This window comes from Mycteria americana, chromosome 9, assembly GCF_035582795.1.
Source record: "Mycteria americana isolate JAX WOST 10 ecotype Jacksonville Zoo and Gardens chromosome 9, USCA_MyAme_1.0, whole genome shotgun sequence".
Lineage (NCBI taxonomy): Eukaryota > Metazoa > Chordata > Aves > Ciconiiformes > Ciconiidae > Mycteria > Mycteria americana.
The window spans coordinates 9,300,950-9,322,149 of NC_134373.1; the positions used below are offsets into that span (position 1 = coordinate 9,300,950).

A 21,200-nucleotide genomic window follows, 5' to 3' on the forward strand; every position below is an offset into this window, starting at 1 on the left:
ACGGCGTTGGAGCCGACGGTGTGCAATCTATTCAGGGATGCAAAAAAAATGCTAGCAATCTTTTTTTAGAACTACTATGCGGGAAGAGCACCATTCCTCGTGGTTTTTCCAAACACTCACTTAAGCTGATGGTAGTCCTGAGCAGGGCTGAGTTCGGCTGGGGTGCATTGGGCATCCAGAACTGGGCCAAATCCTTGGGAAACGATCAGCAGCGTTCCACCGCACACATCCCTCAGCTTTTCCACCAAGCACAGAGTCATTAGACTGAGCTGCTGGATGTATCAGTTCATTAACGTCATAAGTTAATGGTTCTCCTTATGAGAATTAGTATTGAGATGTAAATTAACCTTTTCCCTGTTAGCTGTAAAAATAAAGGGTATAATCTCTATATTCAGGATGTCTGTAGAAGACTATTACTCGCTAGCATGTGGATTTTGATTGATTATTTCTAGTTCTAGTAATCATTAACAACTACCGGTAGTTTAAGAATTACTTTTTATTTCAAAGGGTAGAATTTATTTGGCTTTACACCAAGGTAGATTAAGTAAGCCACACTGAGCAGTTATTACCTTTTCCGTCAATCATACTGCTGTGTGAAGAGTTCTACTGCTTGTGCTTTTTCAACTCTGAATTTCACCTGTAATATTAATAAAATGTGTTGACATATCAAACAATGTAACTAATAGGTAAAGAAGAACAAAATGAGTCACTATTTAAACTATTATTTTAGATCTTGCTTTCTTTAATGAAGTATATCCATCAAAAGACAGAGGGACAACTTAGAAGACAGATAATCAGAGGAAAAACTTGCAGAAATGTACAAGGTGAGATAAACTGAAGCTGACTAAAAGAACTGCATCAGAATACACATAGTGAAAGTCCAAGAAATAAACCAAATTAACTTCTTGATTAAATATGACTAATAGGAAGACACGTGCCCTGTCTTGAGAGTTTGTAATTCTGCTGCAGACACGATGCAGAAAGTCAAAGCTGGGGAGGAAACAGAAAGGCGTCTGGGTGATGTTTTCCTAAGCATAGATACGTGAATAATTACAGGTCTCTGTTCTGCATGCCTTCTGGCCCAAAATACTCGACATAGTTCATTTTTCATTTGTTCTCTTAAAGCCCTTTTAGCTCAAAATATCCTCCCTAACGCAGCTTGGTTCTGGTCTTGTTGCTCAGACTTTGTTTTAGCAGAGCTGATCCTCAAGTGTCTAATGAGAGTTTAGTCTAACGCAGCGTACACAGAAAAGAGCCTGAAGACAAAAAAAAAATTGTATCAAATGGGCTACTGGTAGGCTCTATTAGATTTGTTCTCAAATTAGGCCCGTGATGTCTTGTGTGATTACTGTAGGGCATTACAAAGTTATTTTGTGTGCAAGTATGTGACAGAATAAGGGATGTTCTAGTAATTCCAGAACTGCTTATATTTCCTCCCAAAATCAATATAACCATATTATCCAGACAGACAACTGGTTTGGCTTCGTGCCTTATTCTAAGGTTATCTAATTGCCTGAAGCTCTGCTCAATGATCGAGCTACCAAATGAAACTTTATCTAAATATTCAAAATCTCCAAGCACTCGGTCATCACTTAAAAATTGCCGGTGACAGGAAGGCTGTGAAGTCTGTGGTACATCCCTTTCCTGTGGTACAAGGCCAAGTACACAGAGAGAAACAAAATTATCACAATTTCTTGGCTACGGCTCTTCCTTTGAGCCATCCTATGGCACGTCTAATTCAAAGCTCCTCAAGACGTGTTTCACAGATTTATTATGTGAAACTCCTCTTGCTCAAAGAGGAGAACTATCACTCATCAATTTTTAATTCAGGTTGTTTCGCTCACCCAGTTTACAGCGTGACCCAGTTCAATAGTTTTCTCGGAACAACTGTGAGGGGGTGACAAGCCATGGCATGTGCGTGGGAATGAGTGACTTTGCCACCAGAGATCATGTAATGTTAGAAACGCTCTGAATTTCAACAGCACAACCCAGTCAGTCAAGGCAAAAGCCCACATAATTGGGTCTAATACTGCTATGGAAACTATGCTGAGGGCTAAAAATACTATTTAAAAAGTAGAGTTTCTTTTCCTGTGTGTTTTTCCATCAACTTCTGACTTCAGCGAGAGTTGTTTCAAGCTCTGTCTGAAAAGATGGAGCATTATGGAGCATTTAAAGATAACGTGGAGATGTTCTGTGACAGCAGTTAACTCTAAAGAAGCACAAATCTTGTGCTTTCACAAACGTTTCGAATGCGCCAAAAATACCTTACAAGAATTTTGAATGTTTGTCATCTTGGAAGGTAGGATGAACATACGCACATTTAAGAACTCAACTAGTTATTAGCAAAAACACACGCTTAATCCAGGCTATTTTACAACCTTGATCGCTCTATTTTTTTAATCTTTGAATCTGGTTTCGCAAAGCTTCAGTCCCCACTGGCCTACTGTTGTGGAACTGTTCAAAAGTCCTTGTCTAAATATTAAATACCCTTGGAGCGTGGTGGTACATCGTGTGCTAGGGGAAGCGCTGCTGGTAGCGTGCCCGCAGTCGCCAGCAGCACACAGGCTCGCCCACTGGTGCCGAGGGTATCTGCTTTGTTCTGCTCCCTTGTCTCCTTCCTTTACCTCCTTAAGAAAGTTAGGTGTCTATAAAGAGAGAATTAGATGGGGGGCTGGGGGGAATCTTTCAAGGTTACATCCTTCAAGAATTAGAAAACATCGTACGTTTTCCCATTAGTCTTTCTGGGACCGTTTGTTTTTAAGTCAACAGGAGATTTAAACAGCCTTGCAACTTCCAAGAGACTCGCAACTCATGGCGGTTGCAAAGGAAGGCTGAGCCCTAAATCACCTGAAGTGTCCATTCCTCTTCCCTCAGCGCAGCAACAGAAATGAGAAGGTGCCAAAAATATCCAGGCAGAAAGAAACGTGTGGTTTTGCTGATGAGTTTGCCGCTTCAGAGGTAGTGGGGTTTTGTTGGTGCTAGCATTATTCCCTGCACTCGATCAGAGTGGTTTCTACGTACTCCAGAGGAGCCTTCTGGAGGCCGGAGACTTTTAAACTATTTGGACTACCACTTGTGATGAGATAGTTTCCATTACAGTCTGACTGCTTGTTTTGCTTGCTTGATTTTACCTTGTTTTGTTTTGTTTTCCTCCAGGATGGGTAGCCCTGCTCCTAAGCCTGGGTGTCCTCGTAAGCTTAAGCTTCTACACGGCCACAAGTAATTTCAACCTCAATTTGTGAAAGGGCAAAACCAGATGTGTGAGAGAGGGTTTTTCCTACATGGGACCATTAAATGGGCTTCGCTTGTGTGTCTTTGCCTGAAAGACTGCATCTCTCCAAGTGCCTTTTCGTAAGGTGCTGGAATTCAGAGCTGAAAGCAACCAGCTTGGGACGAGGTGTGGCTGCAGCACACTGTCATCTCCATCGCTTCAGGGCTGGGGTGGCACACGCAGATGTCACCGGTCAGGCAGCGATCGCCCAGCGCTGCGTAGCTTTGTACACGACGAGCCAGCTTGCGGTCAGCCTAAGTGCTCTGACCTTCACAGCGATTTTACGTGTCCGTTCTCCAAGCAGCTAGACATGAGTTCACGGACTCGCCTCAGCTCCCAGGCTCTCTCATGCATGCTCGGCGCAGACACCTGGGATACAATGGAGCAGCCAGATGATGTTGTCGCTTGTTTCTGTTTGCTAGCACAAGGTTACCAAGGCTAATATTTGAGGATCGGGAACACAAACAGAAGATCCAAGTTTGGTCCCGCTCCCTGGCCTGCTGCTGGACTGCAGTTTGGCCAATGTCATCGGAATTAAGCATTAAATGTGATTGTGGGTGGAATGCATGGGGTTTGTCATGCTATGGTTTAGGTATATTATAGCGCAAATCCTATGCAGTGTGCTGGATGCAGCAGAGAATACTTCTCTGATAGGTAAGCTGTTGGCTTCTGAAGGTGAATGTTCTGATACGTAAAGAATTTTGCATCTGAAAAGTACTATAATTGATAATCTGCATGAGGAATGATGGTTCTGTCTCACTGGCAAAAATGAAAGGAAACAGGTTAACTAATAGAGTAATAGGAAAAAATTGTGCCAGTCTTTGCAGATCATCCTCAATAAACCTACTTCTGTTATTTGCTTGCTCTGTCATATACACTAGAAGCCATCGTATATTGTCTGTTAATCATGCTAGGAATGTCCCAGGCCCTTGCAGTCTCTCTTCATGTCAGTCTCAGCAAATTCTCCAAATACTTTTGTTGCTTTCCATTGAATTAATTCCTCACTGCTCATATGTGCCTGGAATGAGAGTGATGAGAAACGAGCTATGGTCTCATTGATGCACTACACGGGGAAGATGATTTTGATTTTTTTTCTGTTGCTTGTCACTTGAGGTCACTCCCTCAACTATTAGCTTCCAGGTAAATTATTCCTCTGACTATTTTCCTCCTCATTGGATTTCTGAGCTATTACGCCTAAACATTTAAACCTTCATTTTCTTAGATTAAATAGTAACTTTATTTACTGCTTATGCGTCTGTGCTCAGAGGAAGCTGTTACATATGCTCCGTACAATCCAATGCGGAATGTTTCTTGTGACTGAGCACCTTTCATTTGAATCGATATCAAAATGTTACCCAAATGGGCAGCAAGTTAGCCTCACAAAAGAAAAAAATATTTTTAGGAACTGCTGCTAGAATCGGTAGGAATACTCGAATAGAGTCAAAATTGCAGTGTCTGGTCCTCAGTTCTCTTTTGGAAAGCATTACCCAGCAACACATGAAATGGAGCCAACATAACCATTTAAAATAGCAAAGTAAACAGTTCATGTCGTAGTCAAGATAATCCTTAATTTCTGCTGCTTATCTGAGATCTGCCCTGCCGATCTGATGGGAGGATTTAACCTTCCTGAAAGCTGTTATCCGAGTATGTGCTTGAACTGGGAAGACCTCTTTCCACCTGCTTTTCAGAGCCCTTTCTCCTAGAAGATTAACGCTGCTATGCCCCTTTTAGAAAGAAAAACCTCTGAAATACGGATTATTTTTAGAGGGTTACACCAGGAATACTTTGCTACAATACAGCTTAAGGGAAATATTTAAAAAATAATGCCTATTTAAAAGATCCACTTTTTTTTTTTCTTTACTGAAGAACCACGTTGTCTTAAATTCTCTCTCTTAATTTTTGTCTTACAAAAACACATGTATAGTTGTGGAAATTGAAAAGAGAATCATTGGCTTATGGTTACTGCCGGTTGTGTAACCAATTCAAAATAAAAGCTATAGGGAATTTTAATTTCAAATTTCTTTGCACTATGTTGGAAGCCATTTTTGTAATTTTCTGTTTCTCTTGGGATACTGTGTGAAACACAGAATGGCAGAGCAGATGGTCTGTCTTCTCGTTCCAGAGACGAGTAATACCACTCTGTTCAAGAGGGAAGTCTAAAGGGGGTTTCACTGAGGCATGGGAAAGCCCAGTCTAACACCTGGATCAAAACAAAAATCAGAGTCAGTTTAACAGGTTGAATGTATAATATTTTTCCCAAGCAAACAGATGTATTTCTGATGTTATCTTTACTACATTTCTTATGGCTTATTTTAAAAGTAAAAAAAAAAAAAAATCATCTTTAAATTAAGACTCTATAGTATCCCTGCACCTTTGGGAGGAGGGGAGAGAGAGTCACTGGGTGAAACTTCTCAGGCTTAGTCATAGTAGGAGCAAGGAGTGATGGCCTGAAATATGCAGCAAAAGTTCTCAGAATAGGCAATGAGTCACTATTGCCCTTGAACTTTGTGAATCTGAAACTATATTTATCATTTTGCATTGTTCCCGAGCTGTGTATTTGTAGTTCCACACACAGAGCAACTTGCCTTTTCTGCCCTCAAGAGCTAAAACACACACAAGGGAATTGCCAGGCAGAGAAGTTGAGGATTAATTTCTTGAAGTGAGTTTTAAGAAAAGCTTTATTCAAGAATACTTGTGTTAGGAGATTACTGATGTGAAGGTGATACTAAAATGTTAAATAAAGGAATAAGGCAATAGCATGCAAAGTAAAAAAAAAAAAAAAAAAAAAGAAATGCGCAAAGTTGGAGTTCATGTAGGGTCAAGAGTGTGTAACAGCGTAACATGGGGTACCCTCATGAGAGGCACATATTTTTGTTAATGTATTACTTTTTTTCTTCTCCTTCCCACAACTTTATTTGCAATGTTTTGAACAGAAACCAGAACACTAAAAGGGAAGATCCAGATCAGTACATTTTGCATTCTTCCTCTTCTTCCCCCCATACAGTATAAGAGATGAATTAGACAAGTTTTGGAACCAGGTCAGCTGCTAAACAGCTGGCTTGTGAAAGAGTGCAGCTGTCACACCGCAAAGATCACCTTGGCACGAAAAATCAGCAGGGAACCTTGTAAGTGTCTGCAGAACTGTGCGTGCAATTAGTGACCAAACACACATGCTGGAAATGCACTTGCTGTCTCTGGTCTTACAGAGAGAAAGGAAAAGGCACTTGAGAGACTTCTCTCTTTAGAGTATTTTACATAACGGAACTTAAAAAATGAGAAATATTATTATTGGGTGGCAGGATAAAAGAGGCAGTTATTGGCTTGCCAAAAAGACTTAGCAAATGGAAATCCAGAATCAGTTCCAGGAAATATAATAGGTAACGTAATAAGTATGTGAGAACTGTAGGTACTTTGCATTTTTGTATGTGAAGTAACTGTAGCCCAGGATTACACATCCCACACTGATATTTCAAGTTTCCTTGTTCAGTGGGAAGGAAAACCACTGGTGCGCTGAGGCTCATTTCATAGGCATAGATTATCAGCTATCTTTAAATCTGCTTCCAAAAACTCTCGCGGCTGTTGTGACAATTTATTAGCAGAGGGAACTCCTGTGGGCATTCGTGCTGTGGAGTAAGCACAAGCAAAGGCTATGCTCAATGCCTATTTGTAGTGATTATCCCAAACTCAGGGCGCATGGAAAACAGGTAACAAAACCCCCTCTGTGTTTTACGTGGTTCTTTAAGAGCAATTTACGATGCCTAGACAGCTGAAACTTTCAGTCTGGGGGGCGGTGGAAAATAAAATATCAGTATCTTCGGAGTAAAACGTTTCCAATAAAGTGTGCAGCATAGACCATTTTAAGTCAGAACTACAACTTCTCCACCCCCACCTCCCCCAAACATAATAAACATACCAGCAGAAATAAACCTCAGTGCATGGGGAAATTGTTCACAGGGAAATTTAGCAGTGATAGAAGTCCAGAAGTATTTACATTTTTGCTCAGAAAATTACCATTCCTGAAGCGAGAAAGCTAGTGGCAATTTAAATACTGGTTTCCATGTTGGCATTACTGATGAAGTAGGATGACAACAGATCTCCTCTTCTACTGTTACCCATAATGGATACAATTTACTAATATAGATTTGTACTCATCTAGGACAAATTTAGCGATTGGTTATGTGAGTGAAGAGTTTCACCAAGTAACTGCAGAATCCGTGACTTCCAAGATGCTGTATACTGGCAAGCAGCAAGTCAGGATGCTGCGGCAGAAGCTGAAGTATACGCAAGGGGTGACATTTATACCTTGCGCCGCAGTCCTACGGTTATTCTCTGCTACTCTTCCCACTTTGGCCTCTAGCGTTGCATTACTATGGGTCAGTGGTTCCCAAACTGAGACCTGTAAATGAGCAGTAGCAAAATTGTCACACTCTGATTAAATGCTTGATGATGCGAAAATGAAGAACGGCCGCGCCCAACTCATGTAGGCATCCAGGTGTTTTAGTTCTTGTCTGTTTGGTTTTTTTTAAAGTTGCACGCATCGGCCTCCACAGCAAGTTTTGGCAACGAGCTATGCAATTACATTTTTATGGCAAGTGGACGGAAACCCATGAGCAGATTAACAGAAGCATTAACAGAAGCATCTGGCCCAAAGCGTTTGGGAACTCCTCTTCCCGCTACGGGTATTTCGAAGGTGCTTTTGTCTCCCGAGCCCCTTCCCGCTCTGCCTGACGGGCAGGACGGGGTGGCTAACGCAGGCCTGCGGCCGGCCGCGCCGCCCGGGCGGCTCCGAGGCGGGAGCATCCTGCCCGCACCGCTCCAGCCCGCACCGGTGACCGGCTGCGCCCGCCGCCCGCTCCTCTGTCCCAGTAGAGGCGGCCCGCTCGAGAGTTAAAACCATAACATTTAAAAAAATCGCCCGTATCCATGGCAACCTAAACCCGACACCGCCGAAGCCCAGCCCGTTTCTAACCCCTTTACACGTCGCAGAGGGAGGGAAGCGCCGCCGGCAGCGTTTCACGCCGCCCCGGGGCCCGCGGGGACCCCCGGGCGCGCCCGGCGCCGCCCGCCGCCCCGCAGGTGCCGGCCTCGCCCCGCGCCCCTTCCCCGCCGCCGCTGGGCCACGGCCCGGGCCCTCCCGCGCTGCCGGCGCGGGGGCGGCGGTTGCTCAAACTTTCCCCCCTCAGGCGCCGGGGCCGACAGAAAATGGAGGCGGCGGGAAGGGCGGGGTGACCTCGGTGCGGACGGCGGCCCCGGTCCCGGCCCCGGCCCCGGCCCCGGTCCCGGCCCGCTACGCCCCGCCGCTCCCCTCAGCGCGCCGCCACCCGGCCCTGCGGCGGATCCGCCCGCGGGGGGCGCTGCTCCGCTCCGCTCCGCTCCGCTCCGCTCGGGCCCCGCCGGCGGCGGGAGGCACCGGTACCGGCCCCGCGTCCTCGGCCGCCCCCGCCGGCCCCCGCCCGCGCGCGCCCGCCCCCCCTCCGCTGCGCCGCCGGCCTCGCGCGCCGAGACCCCAGCGGCCCGCGGGCGGCTCGTCCCGCGCCGGGGGCGTGGCCCGGCCGGAGCGGCGTCCCCGCTGGCCAATGAGCACGCCGCGTGCCTGACAGTTACGCGGCCGCCGCCAATCGGGAGAGCGGGGGCGGGCGCGGCGGGGCGCGAGCGGCGCCGCAGGCCGCCGGCTGGGGCACTCGGCGGAGGGAAGTGGCGCAGCATGATGCGGCTGTGGCGCTCGGCGCTGCTGCGGGAGCTGCTGCTGCTCGGCCCGCCCGGGGCGGCCGGCGGCGGCGGCCCGGGCCCCGGCGCCGGCCCCAGGCGCCTCCCGCCGCCGCTGGCCGCCTTCGGCGCGAGCCCGCCCGCCTCCCGCCGCGGCCCGGGGCCGCCGCCTTCGGCGCGGGGTTTGTGCACTCGCTCGGAGGGAGCCTTGGAGGAGCCGGGGAAGGGGGCGCAGGCGCCGCCGCCCACCCCCGGCGAGCCCCCCGCCGACAGCGGCCACAACAATAACCACGGCGGCGGCAAGGAGCTGGCCGGAGGCGGCGGCGGGGGGGAGAAGTGAGTGCGAGGGGGGCGGCGGCGGCGGGGCCGGGCCGGGCGGCGGGGGATGCGGAGGCGCCATGTGAGCGCCGCCTTCCCCCTCGCACGCGTGGTGCCTGCGGAAGGGGGCCGGGCCGGGCGGCCCCGGGCGGGGCGCGGGGGCCGCCGGGCCGCTTCCCCGGCAGGTGCGAGGGCCGGGCCGCGGGGAGGGCGTCGCTCCGCGCAGGCATGGCTTCTCCCGGGGGCGAGGGGGGTCCGGCGGCGGCGGGCCGGGGTCTGTCACGGCCGCGCCCCGGGCGCGGGGCGGGGCGCGCTGCGCCTGTGCGCTGCGTGCGCGGGGCGGGGCGGGCCCGGCTGCCGCGAACCTGCGGGGGGTGTCGGGGCGCCCGCCCGGCGCCGCGGTGCGGGGCTGCGCAGCCCGGGGGGGTCCCGCGGGTCACGGAGCGGGGAAGGAAGCGCAGGCTCGCGGGGCGGGGAGAGTGTGTGCCTCTGGGGGCTGCCCTCGCCGCTGCGTGGGGTCCCGTCCACGCCTCGAGCTTCCCCTGGGCTTGGGGTCCCTCCCACATAAGGCGGTGTGCATGTGCGGGGGGGGCTGGTTTGGCTCCGAGGAGACAGCGTGCGTTAGTGTGTTTTTTCTAGCGCTGCTACTTGCATAAAATATGTTCCAGGAGAAGTGACAGCTGTGTCATCTTACATTAATTATTAAAGGCAATGTACGTGGTGTATAGTTCTGCCTTGCAAGTTTTGCAGCGCTGTCTTCTCCACCTCTACGTCTAGCGCGGCTAGGGATAGACATTACCACCAGCTAGTGGTGTGTACAGGTGTTCATAGGTGCTGCAGGATGTGCCCCTGTGCCAAGAGGTCCTGATTTGTCCCTAAGTGACAAAGGTACATGCAGGTAATAGAATGATAAGACTGTGTATGCGTATGAAGTTAATACTCCTTCACTTAGAACCTGAACTATTATTAAAAGAATTGGTCAGGGACAGGTGTATCAGCTCCACTGTGTGTCCCTGGTAATGACCAGTAATGGATACCGGGGATGGACTATAATGACAAGGTAAACGCACTGATGGTTCTCCTCAGCACTCTGCTCTGTTAGTCCTCAGCATTATGCAGGTCTTGAAAAAGTCTCGTTCATTTCCCACCTCACCATCTGACAGTTTGCCCATTGCTTGTTTGAACCTGGGTATGCTTAGTATCTCTGATAGGCTTTTACGAGAAGTTTGACAGCTTAACTGCAAGCCCCATGAAGATCCATCTCCTTTGTGTGTGTTTGGAACGTGCCCTTTGGCTTTCCTGTAGGCAGCCCATGTGTTTTATTTGCGATGCTTGTGGGGCAGCATAATTAAAATCTAAAACCAAGCCACTTTCCCAGGCTTTGCTATGCTTATTACCTAGATGAAAAAAGCAAAAGACAGAGGAAATAAGGCCAAGAAAGGAGTACCTTGCTTTAACACTGAGCAAAGTCTTTGTTAGCCTAATGCTAAGAGGAAGTCTGGAAAAGGTTCCACAGGGCCGGTCAGGAAGGCTTCAGCCCTTAGCTCATTAGTAGTTCTGCTTTTGAGTTGCAGTTTTTAGGGTTTTTCTAGCATGAACTTGTACTTCTTTGACCTGGCAGGTAGGGGAAGAAGCTATCTTCTTGTTCTTTTCCCCTTTCTCCCACCAAATGTCTTAGCTGCTCAGCTTGGTTCAAGCCTTTTGTTCCAATGCGGTATAGTCGTCTTTAAAGGCATCACTTACAATTTCTGCTGTCAAACATCTCAAAAAATGTATGCATGTCAGGTTATATAACCATATACAATCTAATACACAATCACATGTGTATTATTATTATATTTATACTATTGTTCATCGTATATGAAGTCTCCTCTTTGAATTAGCTGTGTACATAATGTTTTGGAACAAAACATTATTCAGCTGTGGCTCAAGTAAGTATGGTTTATAAAGGTTGTACTTACATTTTCAATGAGAAATTACAGACAGTACCATTAAAAACTTAGGAAAAACCAGTATGCCAACTGTAAGGGGTTTTTGAGGATGTTGAAAAGGTGATTTATTAAAGAGGTGACATTTTCTTAAACTGAGCTTTTATAAGAGCTTCCTACAGCTAGCGTCAATTAGGGAAATCCTGTAATTTCTAATACAGCTGGTAAGGCGATGTAGTTGCAAACCAGTTACACGCTTTTAATCATTTTTGGCTTTTGACGAAAGGATGCATTTGAAAGTCATATGCTTGCTCTTTGAGCCTTACTGCAAAATGAACAAGGAAGAATTGTATAAAACTTAGAGCATATAGTTATGAACAAGGAAAAAGCTGCAAACAGTTTCTTTTCAGTTCAGGCTGTGCAGGAATTCCTGGTGGCACATTAGCTGGGCTGCTGGATACTTTCATTCTTCTTTTTCTTAATGCAGAATTATGAAAGTTTTCCTTAAGCATTTGTAAATGGTACATTACATGTGGAAATCACTGCTATATTAAGACAGAGTACAGGATTCAGAAGAAAAGTGAAGTTCTTCAAAAGGCAGGTTTCTGGACTAAATTGACAACTGGGCTAAGTCAGTGTAGTCTGTGTGTTCTGCCGATTCCAGCGCTTTGCCATCCAGCAGTATAATAACATTTGAGTTGTGTTTGGCAGACGGTTTGTGGACCCAGCTGGGAAGACAATAGCCTTTTTTACACTTTCTTTTTTTGTTTGTTTTGGGGGATTATTTTTTTCTATTTGGTTGTAAGGTCATGGTTCTAGGATACTGGAATAACCTACAGTGTCAAAGACAGCACTAAGATTTTCTTGCTTGTTTGCTTGCTTAACAGTCCTCGTGTACAGAGAGCAGGATTTGCAAGTGAAACCCTAAAATGTTTTGGGCAAAGACTGTACAGAATTTAGAACAGTTTAATTCCTCATAGTGGGAGTAAATTATGAGGTCTTGTGGCTGATGAAATAACTAGTATCCCATTGCATAATCAGATCCCCTTGTGCATTTTTTCCTAAGCATCTTCCACCGCCTCCTTATCCCTGCTATCCAGCCTTCACTCTGTATATCCACCTGAAATGTAATATATTTTGGAAAGGAAAAATATTTGAGCTTAAACTGAGAGTGGTCATAGACTGATAATTTTGATTAATGAAGTCCATGGATTAAAATGCAATCATATCTATGTCCATGCTTAAATACTTAAAACACAATAACCCAGTACAGTCCTAAATTATAAACTTGTAGAATACTTAATAGTGTTTACTTCTACTTTCAGTATAACTGTGCATCGTTCACTTACTTTCAGTATAAGTGTGCATTGTTCTTCCATCTTATGCTGGACAGTAGTAGGATCAAACGGAGTTTATCTTAGTATAAGCTATTTCTAAATTATAAAGGCCTTGATTAAGGTGAGAGGGAGGAGCAAAACGTGAGCAGCCCTGATTTTTAAAGTATAGCTAAATTGCGATAGTGATGGATACTCTTATACAGAATATAGCAAAATGGTTAATGGAAGTGTTTTATTAATTTTTTTTTCTTAAAGTGACAAGGGAGTGGTAGCACTCCTTTGTAAGGGCAGGGGTGAATTCTGGAGATACCTTTTAAAATTCATTTTGCTTTTGCACCCAGGCCAGATTCCCGAGGAATAACTGTATAGTAACCAGGCAGCGGTTCATCTCACTGTTACTCCTGTCACAGATGCAAGAAACTGTTAGAAGTGCGCTTTCATTAGACCTTTCATAACTTCCTTCGAGGCTAAGGTTTTGAAGCAACAGTTCTTGTTTTTTACCATAAACACTTTGACATCTACAAAAACATGTTCATCTTTGGTCTAAGTTCATAAATACGTAGTTTTGTCTGAATCTTGGTAAGTTCTCAGGTAAATGGTTACCCACCGCTGTTAATGGGATCAGTGTCTAACTATGCAAGTGGACAGAAAGTAGTTATTTAGTGACTTGAAAGGTGTTCATGTCTTTTAGTTGGAGATCAGTTATGTGTAGTATGGCGACAACTTCTTCAAGATGCGTTTTAGGTAAGAGTGGCTACCAACTGCAGGTTGCAGCCCTTGCAGCTTTCATAGAATCATGGAATAGTTTGGGTTGGAAGGGACCTTTAAAGATCATCTAGTCCAAGCACCCTGCAGTGAGCAGAGATGTCTTCAACTAGATCCAGTTGCTCTGAACCCCATCCAGCCTGACCTTGAATGTTTCCAGGCATGGGGCATCTACCACCTCTCTGGGCAACCTGTTCCAGTGTTTCACCACCCTCATTGTAACAAATTTCTTCCTTAAATCCAGTCTAAATCTACCCTCTTTTAGTTTAAAACCCCTTGTCCTATCGCAACAGGCCCTACTAAAAAGTTTGTCCCCGTCAGATTGGGCTGCTCTCGATCACATCATCCCCTAGCCTGTATTGATACTGGGGGTTGCCCGGACCCAGGTGCAGGACCCCGCACTTGGCCTTGTTGAGCCTCATGAGGTTCACACAGGCCCACTTCTCCAGCTTGTCCAGGTCCCTCTGGATGGCATCCCATCCCTCAGGCATGTCAACCACACCACTCAGCCTGGTGTTGTCTGCGAACTTGCTGAGGGTGCATTCGATCCCACTGTCTATGTCATGGATGAAGATATTAAACAGTACTGGTCCCAGTACGGACCCCTGAGAGACCATTGTTTGTGACCTCATATTTTTATGACTGGTGTCTTATGGTTAATAATGACTCTGAAACTTATTAGCAGTATCATATCTTTATATCTTTTGTTGTTCTAGAAATCCTGTTCTGCATTTTGCCAGTTGCATCTTGGAAGTTCAAAGCAGGAATGTTTCACTGTATTTGAAATGTAATCTCTTTTATATTGTAGAAATTATAATTCAGCTTTTGTTAAAATGAAATCCTCCATGGAATCTGGTATAAGTGTCATACTGATGCAAAAGGAAGGGCTGAAGGAAGGAATGATATGGACCGCAAAGTCCTTGTGCTTGGAATTCCTGCATTCTGTTTTTCTTTATGTTTGAAAAGCAGTGTGGAGCATCCACCAGTATTCTAGTCCACACAGTACCACTGAAGAAGTCTAGTTGTGTAATGGTCTGGTGCTTAATTTTTTTTTTTTAAGAAGAGAAATAAGTATCAAAAATTCATGAAATTGCATAAACTGGAATTTCCAGTTTAATTCGACTGTGGAAATTGCAAGTTCCCTGACTTGAAAAACAGCTCTTTACAACGTGTGCTGAACAGCACTATCTTGCTAAGTATGCTCACGGTGCCAAAACATAGCTTTTAGGTTAAGCAAACATTAGTTACTGACATCACTGACCTGATAAACTGCAGAGCAAGCCTTTCCACCTCTATTTAGCTGATAAACTTTATCAAAAGATGGGCTATTTGACAAAGAGCAATTTTCTGTAAATATATTGAATGCCATCCTCTTTGCTTTGGCAGTCAGCGCGGATCCCTTGTTAAATTAGGCTGACTGACCCAATATTGAACAGCAGCAGATGTGAAAGATATGGAAACTATGTCAAGAGAGAATTTATGCTGTGAAAGGTGCACATCTCTTTAATAGATTAAAATCTTGTGAAGAGGCAGATGAAAATCTTGGTCAAATAGCTGAAGTGTTTTTTCTGCACCCTTCCAGATAGAAGTTCCACATTTGGAACAGCTGTAAAATTCTGAGTAATAGCTCAGAAACTTGTAATTAAATAGGGTATCAGTTAAATTTCTCAGTGTGTTTGCCGGCTTGTTTTGTCAAAGTGAAATATGGAAGTTTTCTCTGTCAGACCTTCAGCAATCCAGTAATGAGTCTTGTAGCAGAGACTTTCCTTAAAACATGAAATCTCGACGCTTTGGGGAGCTTAGTTACATGCTCTGTGTAAATGGGGAAAATGTAGGGGTGTAGACTATGTAACTCGGCATAGCTTTAAAAAACAAAGTATGTAGCTGCAGAGTCAGGGTGCAGATACAGGATGAAGCTTTAATTGGTACGTTAGTAGTTTTGGTTCTGTTGGCTTGACTAGACATACTGTTCTCAAAAGATTGAAAGCGCAATGTGCTGCGTGGAAGACTTGAATTTTCTTTAGGAAAAAGGGTGTTCAGTAATTTGCTTGAGGTAGTTGCAAGCGTTTGTCTTGGTTGAATTGCCAGCCTGTCTGTGCATTAGTCAGCCAGCATCATTTAAAAAAAAAAAAAAAAAAAATCCAGACTGGAAGACAAGGAAAGTTCTGTTGGCTTACAAAGCTGTCTTCTGTTCTTAGTATGTAAGTACAGTGTTTTAAATAAATTGGAAAATGAGAAGTGAGATTTTTACTACTGGTTTTCACTGCTAGTTATGAGGAGAGGAGGGAGGCGAGTGCAATCTAAAGGTTGTCTTAAATTTAAAAGGGTATTTGGATATAATCAGATTTTTATTAAAAATAATCATAAATCTGACCTGTTGTTGAGCTAGAGTAAGCTAGTATTGGGAGAGGAGGGAGGATTAAACGTAAGTCTGTAAGATTGCATTGGCCTACCTAGGGTCTGTGCTTAGTTGTACTATTTTATTTTCGTAGTTATAACCCTGAGTACTGATATTCAAAGAATTACTGATCTTGTGAAAACTTTCATGACTAGAAATTAGACCTGCTTTTTGTACGCATATGCATACATGTATAAAAATAGATAAATTGCCACTGAGCATTCTAGTTTTGGGCAATAACTTTTATATATTACAGTATAGTAGCAAAGTGTTGCCAGTATTACTAGAATATAAGATTGACCTTTAAAATTGATGGCTGAAATAAGTAAGACTGCATACTCTACATTTTGGTTAGTTTGTCTACATTTACTAGAGAACTGTTTTGTTTTGGTTTTATTTATTTTTGCTTGTCAAACATCAGAACATTGGCTTTCTCTAAACTGGCTTTGTCTAGAAACAAACCTAAGCACTTCGGGGGACTGAAAGAATTGATCCGAAGCCCTTTGCTATCACTGCCTCTAGCAGTTTGGAAGTGTACGTTCCAGCTGTATGCTACAATGCCGTACTTGCAGGAGAAGCGTAAAGAGCTGAGTACGGACTTGTGCTCCTGCCTGCTGCAGGGTGTTTTGGAATATCAAGGGAAGGCGAAACTCTGAGGTTAAACCTTTAGAGAACTTCCAAAGGCTTTGAGGGAAAGCTGTCAGTATTATAGCTTTCTCTCTTGGAAGGACTCTTGATGCTTAAGCTCGTAGGTTTCCTTCACATTTTGCTTAAAATGGAGATATAAGTTACAAAAAAATGCAGGCATACAGGAAGCATATCTCAGAGTAAAGTAGTTAACACATGGAATACTTGGAGATCCAGTGTGTTTACGTTGATAAACGTAGTGACCGTTAAAGATGTATCTACACTGCACGTTAACTTACTCTGCTAAGTACGCACGATGAGAGTTACTGCGTCTGGTGCCTGAGCTGGTTCAGGTTACTGTACTGTGCTGCAGATGGCTTTGCTTGCTCTCACTGTAACTGTTGTGGTTTATATAAGCTTCTGGAAGGACAAGGGCTTTAGGACTCCTTCTAGGAGTTCCTAAAACCAGGGCTATTTTGAAGAAAATAATACACATTAATCATCTTTTTATTTTCTTTCACCTGTGGAACGATTGGGTCAATCTGCTCTTACAGCTTTATTATGAGGCAGGTAGAGCTTTGAGTCTCAGAAATACTTCATCCTCTGTGCAAGTAACATGCCTATCCTCTGTAACATCAAGAAGAGGGAAACGTAATGAATCTGCTCTAAAAAATTTCCAAGTATAATCTTAGCAATAAATGTATGTCAGTAAAAACATGACTATGTTGCAGCTAAAAATGTTTGCTATTGTGAAGTATATGTATGCTGCTTTTAATATTACCATTTTTTCCTACACAAGCTGAATTAAGCTTTGTGTTGACTGATAAAGGCATTCTTTGAAATTAATGGTAACAGTTATATTGGTAGTGAACATGTGTTTCCTTGTGAATAATGCCAAAATATGTATAAATAAAAATATGCACTAAACTAATCTATGCTTTTTTTTTTTTTTCAGTAAAATGAAGCAAGGTCTCCTTCCTAGCTTAGAAGATCTACTTTTCTATACTATTGCAGAAGGACAAGAAAAAATACCAGTTCATAAATTCATAACTGTAAGTTTACTGTTCCAGAGTGCCGTATGAAAGCTAACTACTACAGGGTTGTTTTAACATTCTAAATGCAAGAATACAACGCAAGAAATTTCGGTTACACATGGTTAGCTGCAGCAAGGAATGTAACTATATTCTACCCCCCCACATTGTTTCTGTAATTAAGTAAGGGAATGAGTGTACTAGTATTGTTATTCACTTCTTTGCTGTGCAAAATAGTATGCTTGAAAGCATCTGTGTCTATGGCAGGGCTGGGTAGTATTTGCACTTGTGTAAAATGTAGTTGGACCACTGTGGATTTCGGATGACATTAAGCCTTTGACATCAAATGCAGCCAAAATGGCAGAAGGAAATGGCAAAAGGATCAATAAGCTGTCAAAATGTCTTTGTGTTGATAATGCAGTGGCAGATGTCTCTTATCTTGATAAATGAGATGGAGCAGTAGAGAACTTGATTGTAATAGCATATTTTTTCATTTTTGTAATTATTGTTTTATTGTTATAGGCACTCAAATCTACAGGATTACGTACATCTGATCCCCGATTGAAAGAGTGCATGGATATGTTAAGACTGACCCTTCAAACAACTTCAGATGGTGTCATGCTGGACAAAGACCTTTTTAAAAAGTAAACTTTCTGTTAACAATGTAACTGTATAATTCTGAATGAACCTTGTCTGTGTGTTACTGACTGCTGTCTTAGGAGAGACATAAGGTATATAAATCAATGTGTAATTAGAAAGGGAGTCAAACATACACCCCTACTGATGCTATTTTCATATGAGTTTGTTCTCTGGTTTCATGCAGCAGACAGATTGTGTAATCTCCATAAGAGTTTAATGTATCAGGGTTGTTTGCATGTGTATCTGACCCCATACTGCAACTCTCGGTCAGATGCCAAATAAATTAATTGATGCAGCATGGAGTATTTAGTATGAGTACATAAAACTTCTCTCTCGCTGCATCATCAGTTTTTAATCTGAAGTTCAGGATGCTGCTTCTGTGTAGTGAGATGTTCAGAGTATGTATGTAGTTAATTCTAAAATTGAGTGTATGAAAAATAGAATGAAGTTAAATATCAGGGTATGTAGAGATGAGAGCAGTTAGGACTAGACACTGCTTTGGTCTGTTTTGGAAAAGATTTATGTGCCATATTTTAGTGATACTTTTTTTTTAAGAAAAGTCTGTGGTCAGTTAGCTGAACAATATAAGCACTGTTCAGGTTGTCTTCAGTTCATTCCAAGCACACTCCTTTGCTCTCCTACTTACAGTTTTTGTGTGCCAAAAGATTGGAAGTTTGGAGGCTCTTAAATCTTGACATGAAATTTGTAGACTATTTTTGAGTCTATATTTTTATTCCATTTACAGGGTAAATGATGTAATATCTAAAACTTGATTCTTTCATGAAGAGTATACTTTTGTCAAAATTAATACATTTTTGTTTTTCTGTAGCATTTTTTGAATTTGTGAGCTAATGCTGTTTAGTGCTATTTCCTCTGAGTTACAATTTAAAATATATGTGTATATGCATATAAAAAAGGTGTGTTTACATATATAATTGCACCTATATTATATACATACAAGTATAAAATACATAATATACAGTCTTTGCTTGTACTATATTATATATTTACATAGTTTATATAAACATAAACATAAACTATATATTATATATTTTTAATATATGTACACATTTTTGGAAGTACATTGAGAAAAAAATGAATGTCTGTGTGTGACAAAATAACAAACCAGTCAACTCCTTAATTGAATGTGAGATACTTCTTCAAGGTACAACATGGACTGACTTTATTCCTGTATTTATGTTCAAGACCAGGTCTTGACTGGTTATTTGTCAGCACAGTAAAAACTGTAAATTGTTAGTCAGAAACCTTCCTGGGTGTATGGTTGGATTGGAAAGGAAATGCTTTTGCTTTTATGCGTTACATTCATACTAGAAGGCTTGTTTGTAATAGTAGACTATGAATTCTGTTTTAAGCAAAGGCTCTATTTTAAAAAAAGGACAAGTAACTGCTAATTAGAGGGCTGAAGATTAGCCTGTATGCTATGTTGTATCTCTAGGATTTGATCCTCTGTGTTAGGGGACTGGTTGTTACTATGATAATTTGTGGAAAGCTTACATGGTTGCTTCTCGTTTAGGAAGAGTTTTGAACATAAAGCCTATACAGAGGATGGAGAGGTGAATCTCTTTTCACATAGCAGATTTTCCTTCGCAGCAGCAGATGCTAACCTTTTTTATAAATTAAAAAACCCCAAACTTCAGTTATCTGTTCCTCCTAGGCACACTGCATTTGCTGTGTAGAGACTTGTACAAGGTTCCTGTATTTTTTATTCTTCTCCAGGTGCTTAAGGTGTGAAATACAATAATGTATCTACTCAGCTGTAGTTACCTCAGGACTTTGAAGCTTCAGTTCCCTAAACGTAAAAGTCAGTGGTGTAATTCTGCTGTTGAATTTGAATTCAAAGCTGCTAGATCAAATAAAGTATCAAGGATAAGTGACGTGGAGTAGTGATAGCATAAGCTTGACTAAATCAATCAAGTCCAGTAGAAATTACCAGTAAAATATTTTAGCTCATGCATCTGCACTGTCCATCTTTGTAACAGAAGTTTCAACACCTTTTTGGTGGTTCTAAACATTAGACTCCAATTTGACTAAAATTGCTTTATTTTGAAGATTTTTGGCTTTACAGTGTTCTCCACTTAAATAAAAAATTGGAAAAAGTCTCCATGTTACAGGCAGAACAACTTGGGCTTTTAATCTTTCATCTCCAGAGTTTCTTGAATTGAAGGCTTCACTGGTGCACATTTCAGAGAGAGCACTTGACAAATTTCTTGAATTAGCTGTTCATGTTGCATCTATATAACGTAACACGTCGTCTTTGTAGCATGAATGATACCTTGCCGAGAACAGCCTGCTTACTGAAAGCAGCAGAGCATGCCAGTTAGCTTGCTATGTGAATTTCTTTCTTTTCTTTTTTTTTGGTTCCCGAGCTATGGTACTACTTAATAAAGTAGTAGTAGTACTATCTAACTATTGTTAGATGAACTTAGGCAACTTAGCAAGTATGGAAGATTGTACTTGCTAACATTCCTCATGAAGTGTGCACATTTTGAGCGTGCCTATTTTTTAGATCTGTTTCTATGAATCTGTAGCTAATTTGTAGAAAAATTTCTAATAATCTCTGTAAGAAATCCTCCTACTCCTCTTAGCTTTTCCTTTAACTCACAGCTCGTTGGTAACAGAAAAAGAGAAGACGTGCAAAAAGCCCTATTTCTTAACTAGCAATATTTTGGTCAATGGTGGGGCAGGGAAGGAAAGGCATGAGGCAATCAGAATTGAGTTATTTTGAAAATGGTGTAAACTTGAATGAGATGATAGCTACTGAGTAACAGTTATAACTCTGAGGTTTAAAGTCGATTCTTTTTCAGAATAACTTACTTGGCTTTGTGGACTTAGCCTTTGTCACAAGGTGCTGTCTGTCCCTCTTTATTAACCTAGAACTGTGGTCTTGGTAGCCAAATCTCTTCTGATCTGTGGGTAGGAAGCAGCAATCTGTGTATGTTATGTTCTAAGCATAAACCTGACAATCTGTTGCTGGATCTCAAAGAGGGTTATCTCTTTGCTTCCGAGTGGCTGCGCTGCTCTCTCAATCTAGGTAGCAAATCCTGAGGAAAACTTTCGTTTTAGATATGCTTAACTCAGGTATTAATGAATGTTTTCATCCTATTTGAGCAATTAGAAAGCTTTTGACAGAAGGTGTAGAGGACTTCTGCTATGTTATAA

General features: G+C 42.9%; 1 protein-coding gene across 2 annotated transcripts in view; it reads left to right on the top strand.

Moving 5' to 3' along the window:
* Positions 1 to 8,937: 8,937 nt before the first annotated feature.
* The window catches only part of GLS (glutaminase), a 72,634-nt gene continuing 60,371 nt past the window's right edge, over positions 8,938 to 21,200 (top strand). The window contains exons 1-3 of one of the 2 annotated variants that reach the window (XM_075511347.1): positions 8,938 to 9,313; positions 17,306 to 17,402; positions 17,904 to 18,025. In XM_075511347.1, the coding sequence (XP_075367462.1) occupies positions 8,976 to 9,313; positions 17,306 to 17,402; positions 17,904 to 18,025 (557 nt within the window). In that variant the 5' untranslated portion in view covers positions 8,938 to 8,975. The remainder of the gene's footprint in view (positions 9,314 to 17,305; positions 17,403 to 17,903; positions 18,026 to 21,200) is intronic. The other variant, XM_075511349.1, reaches the window with a different exon arrangement.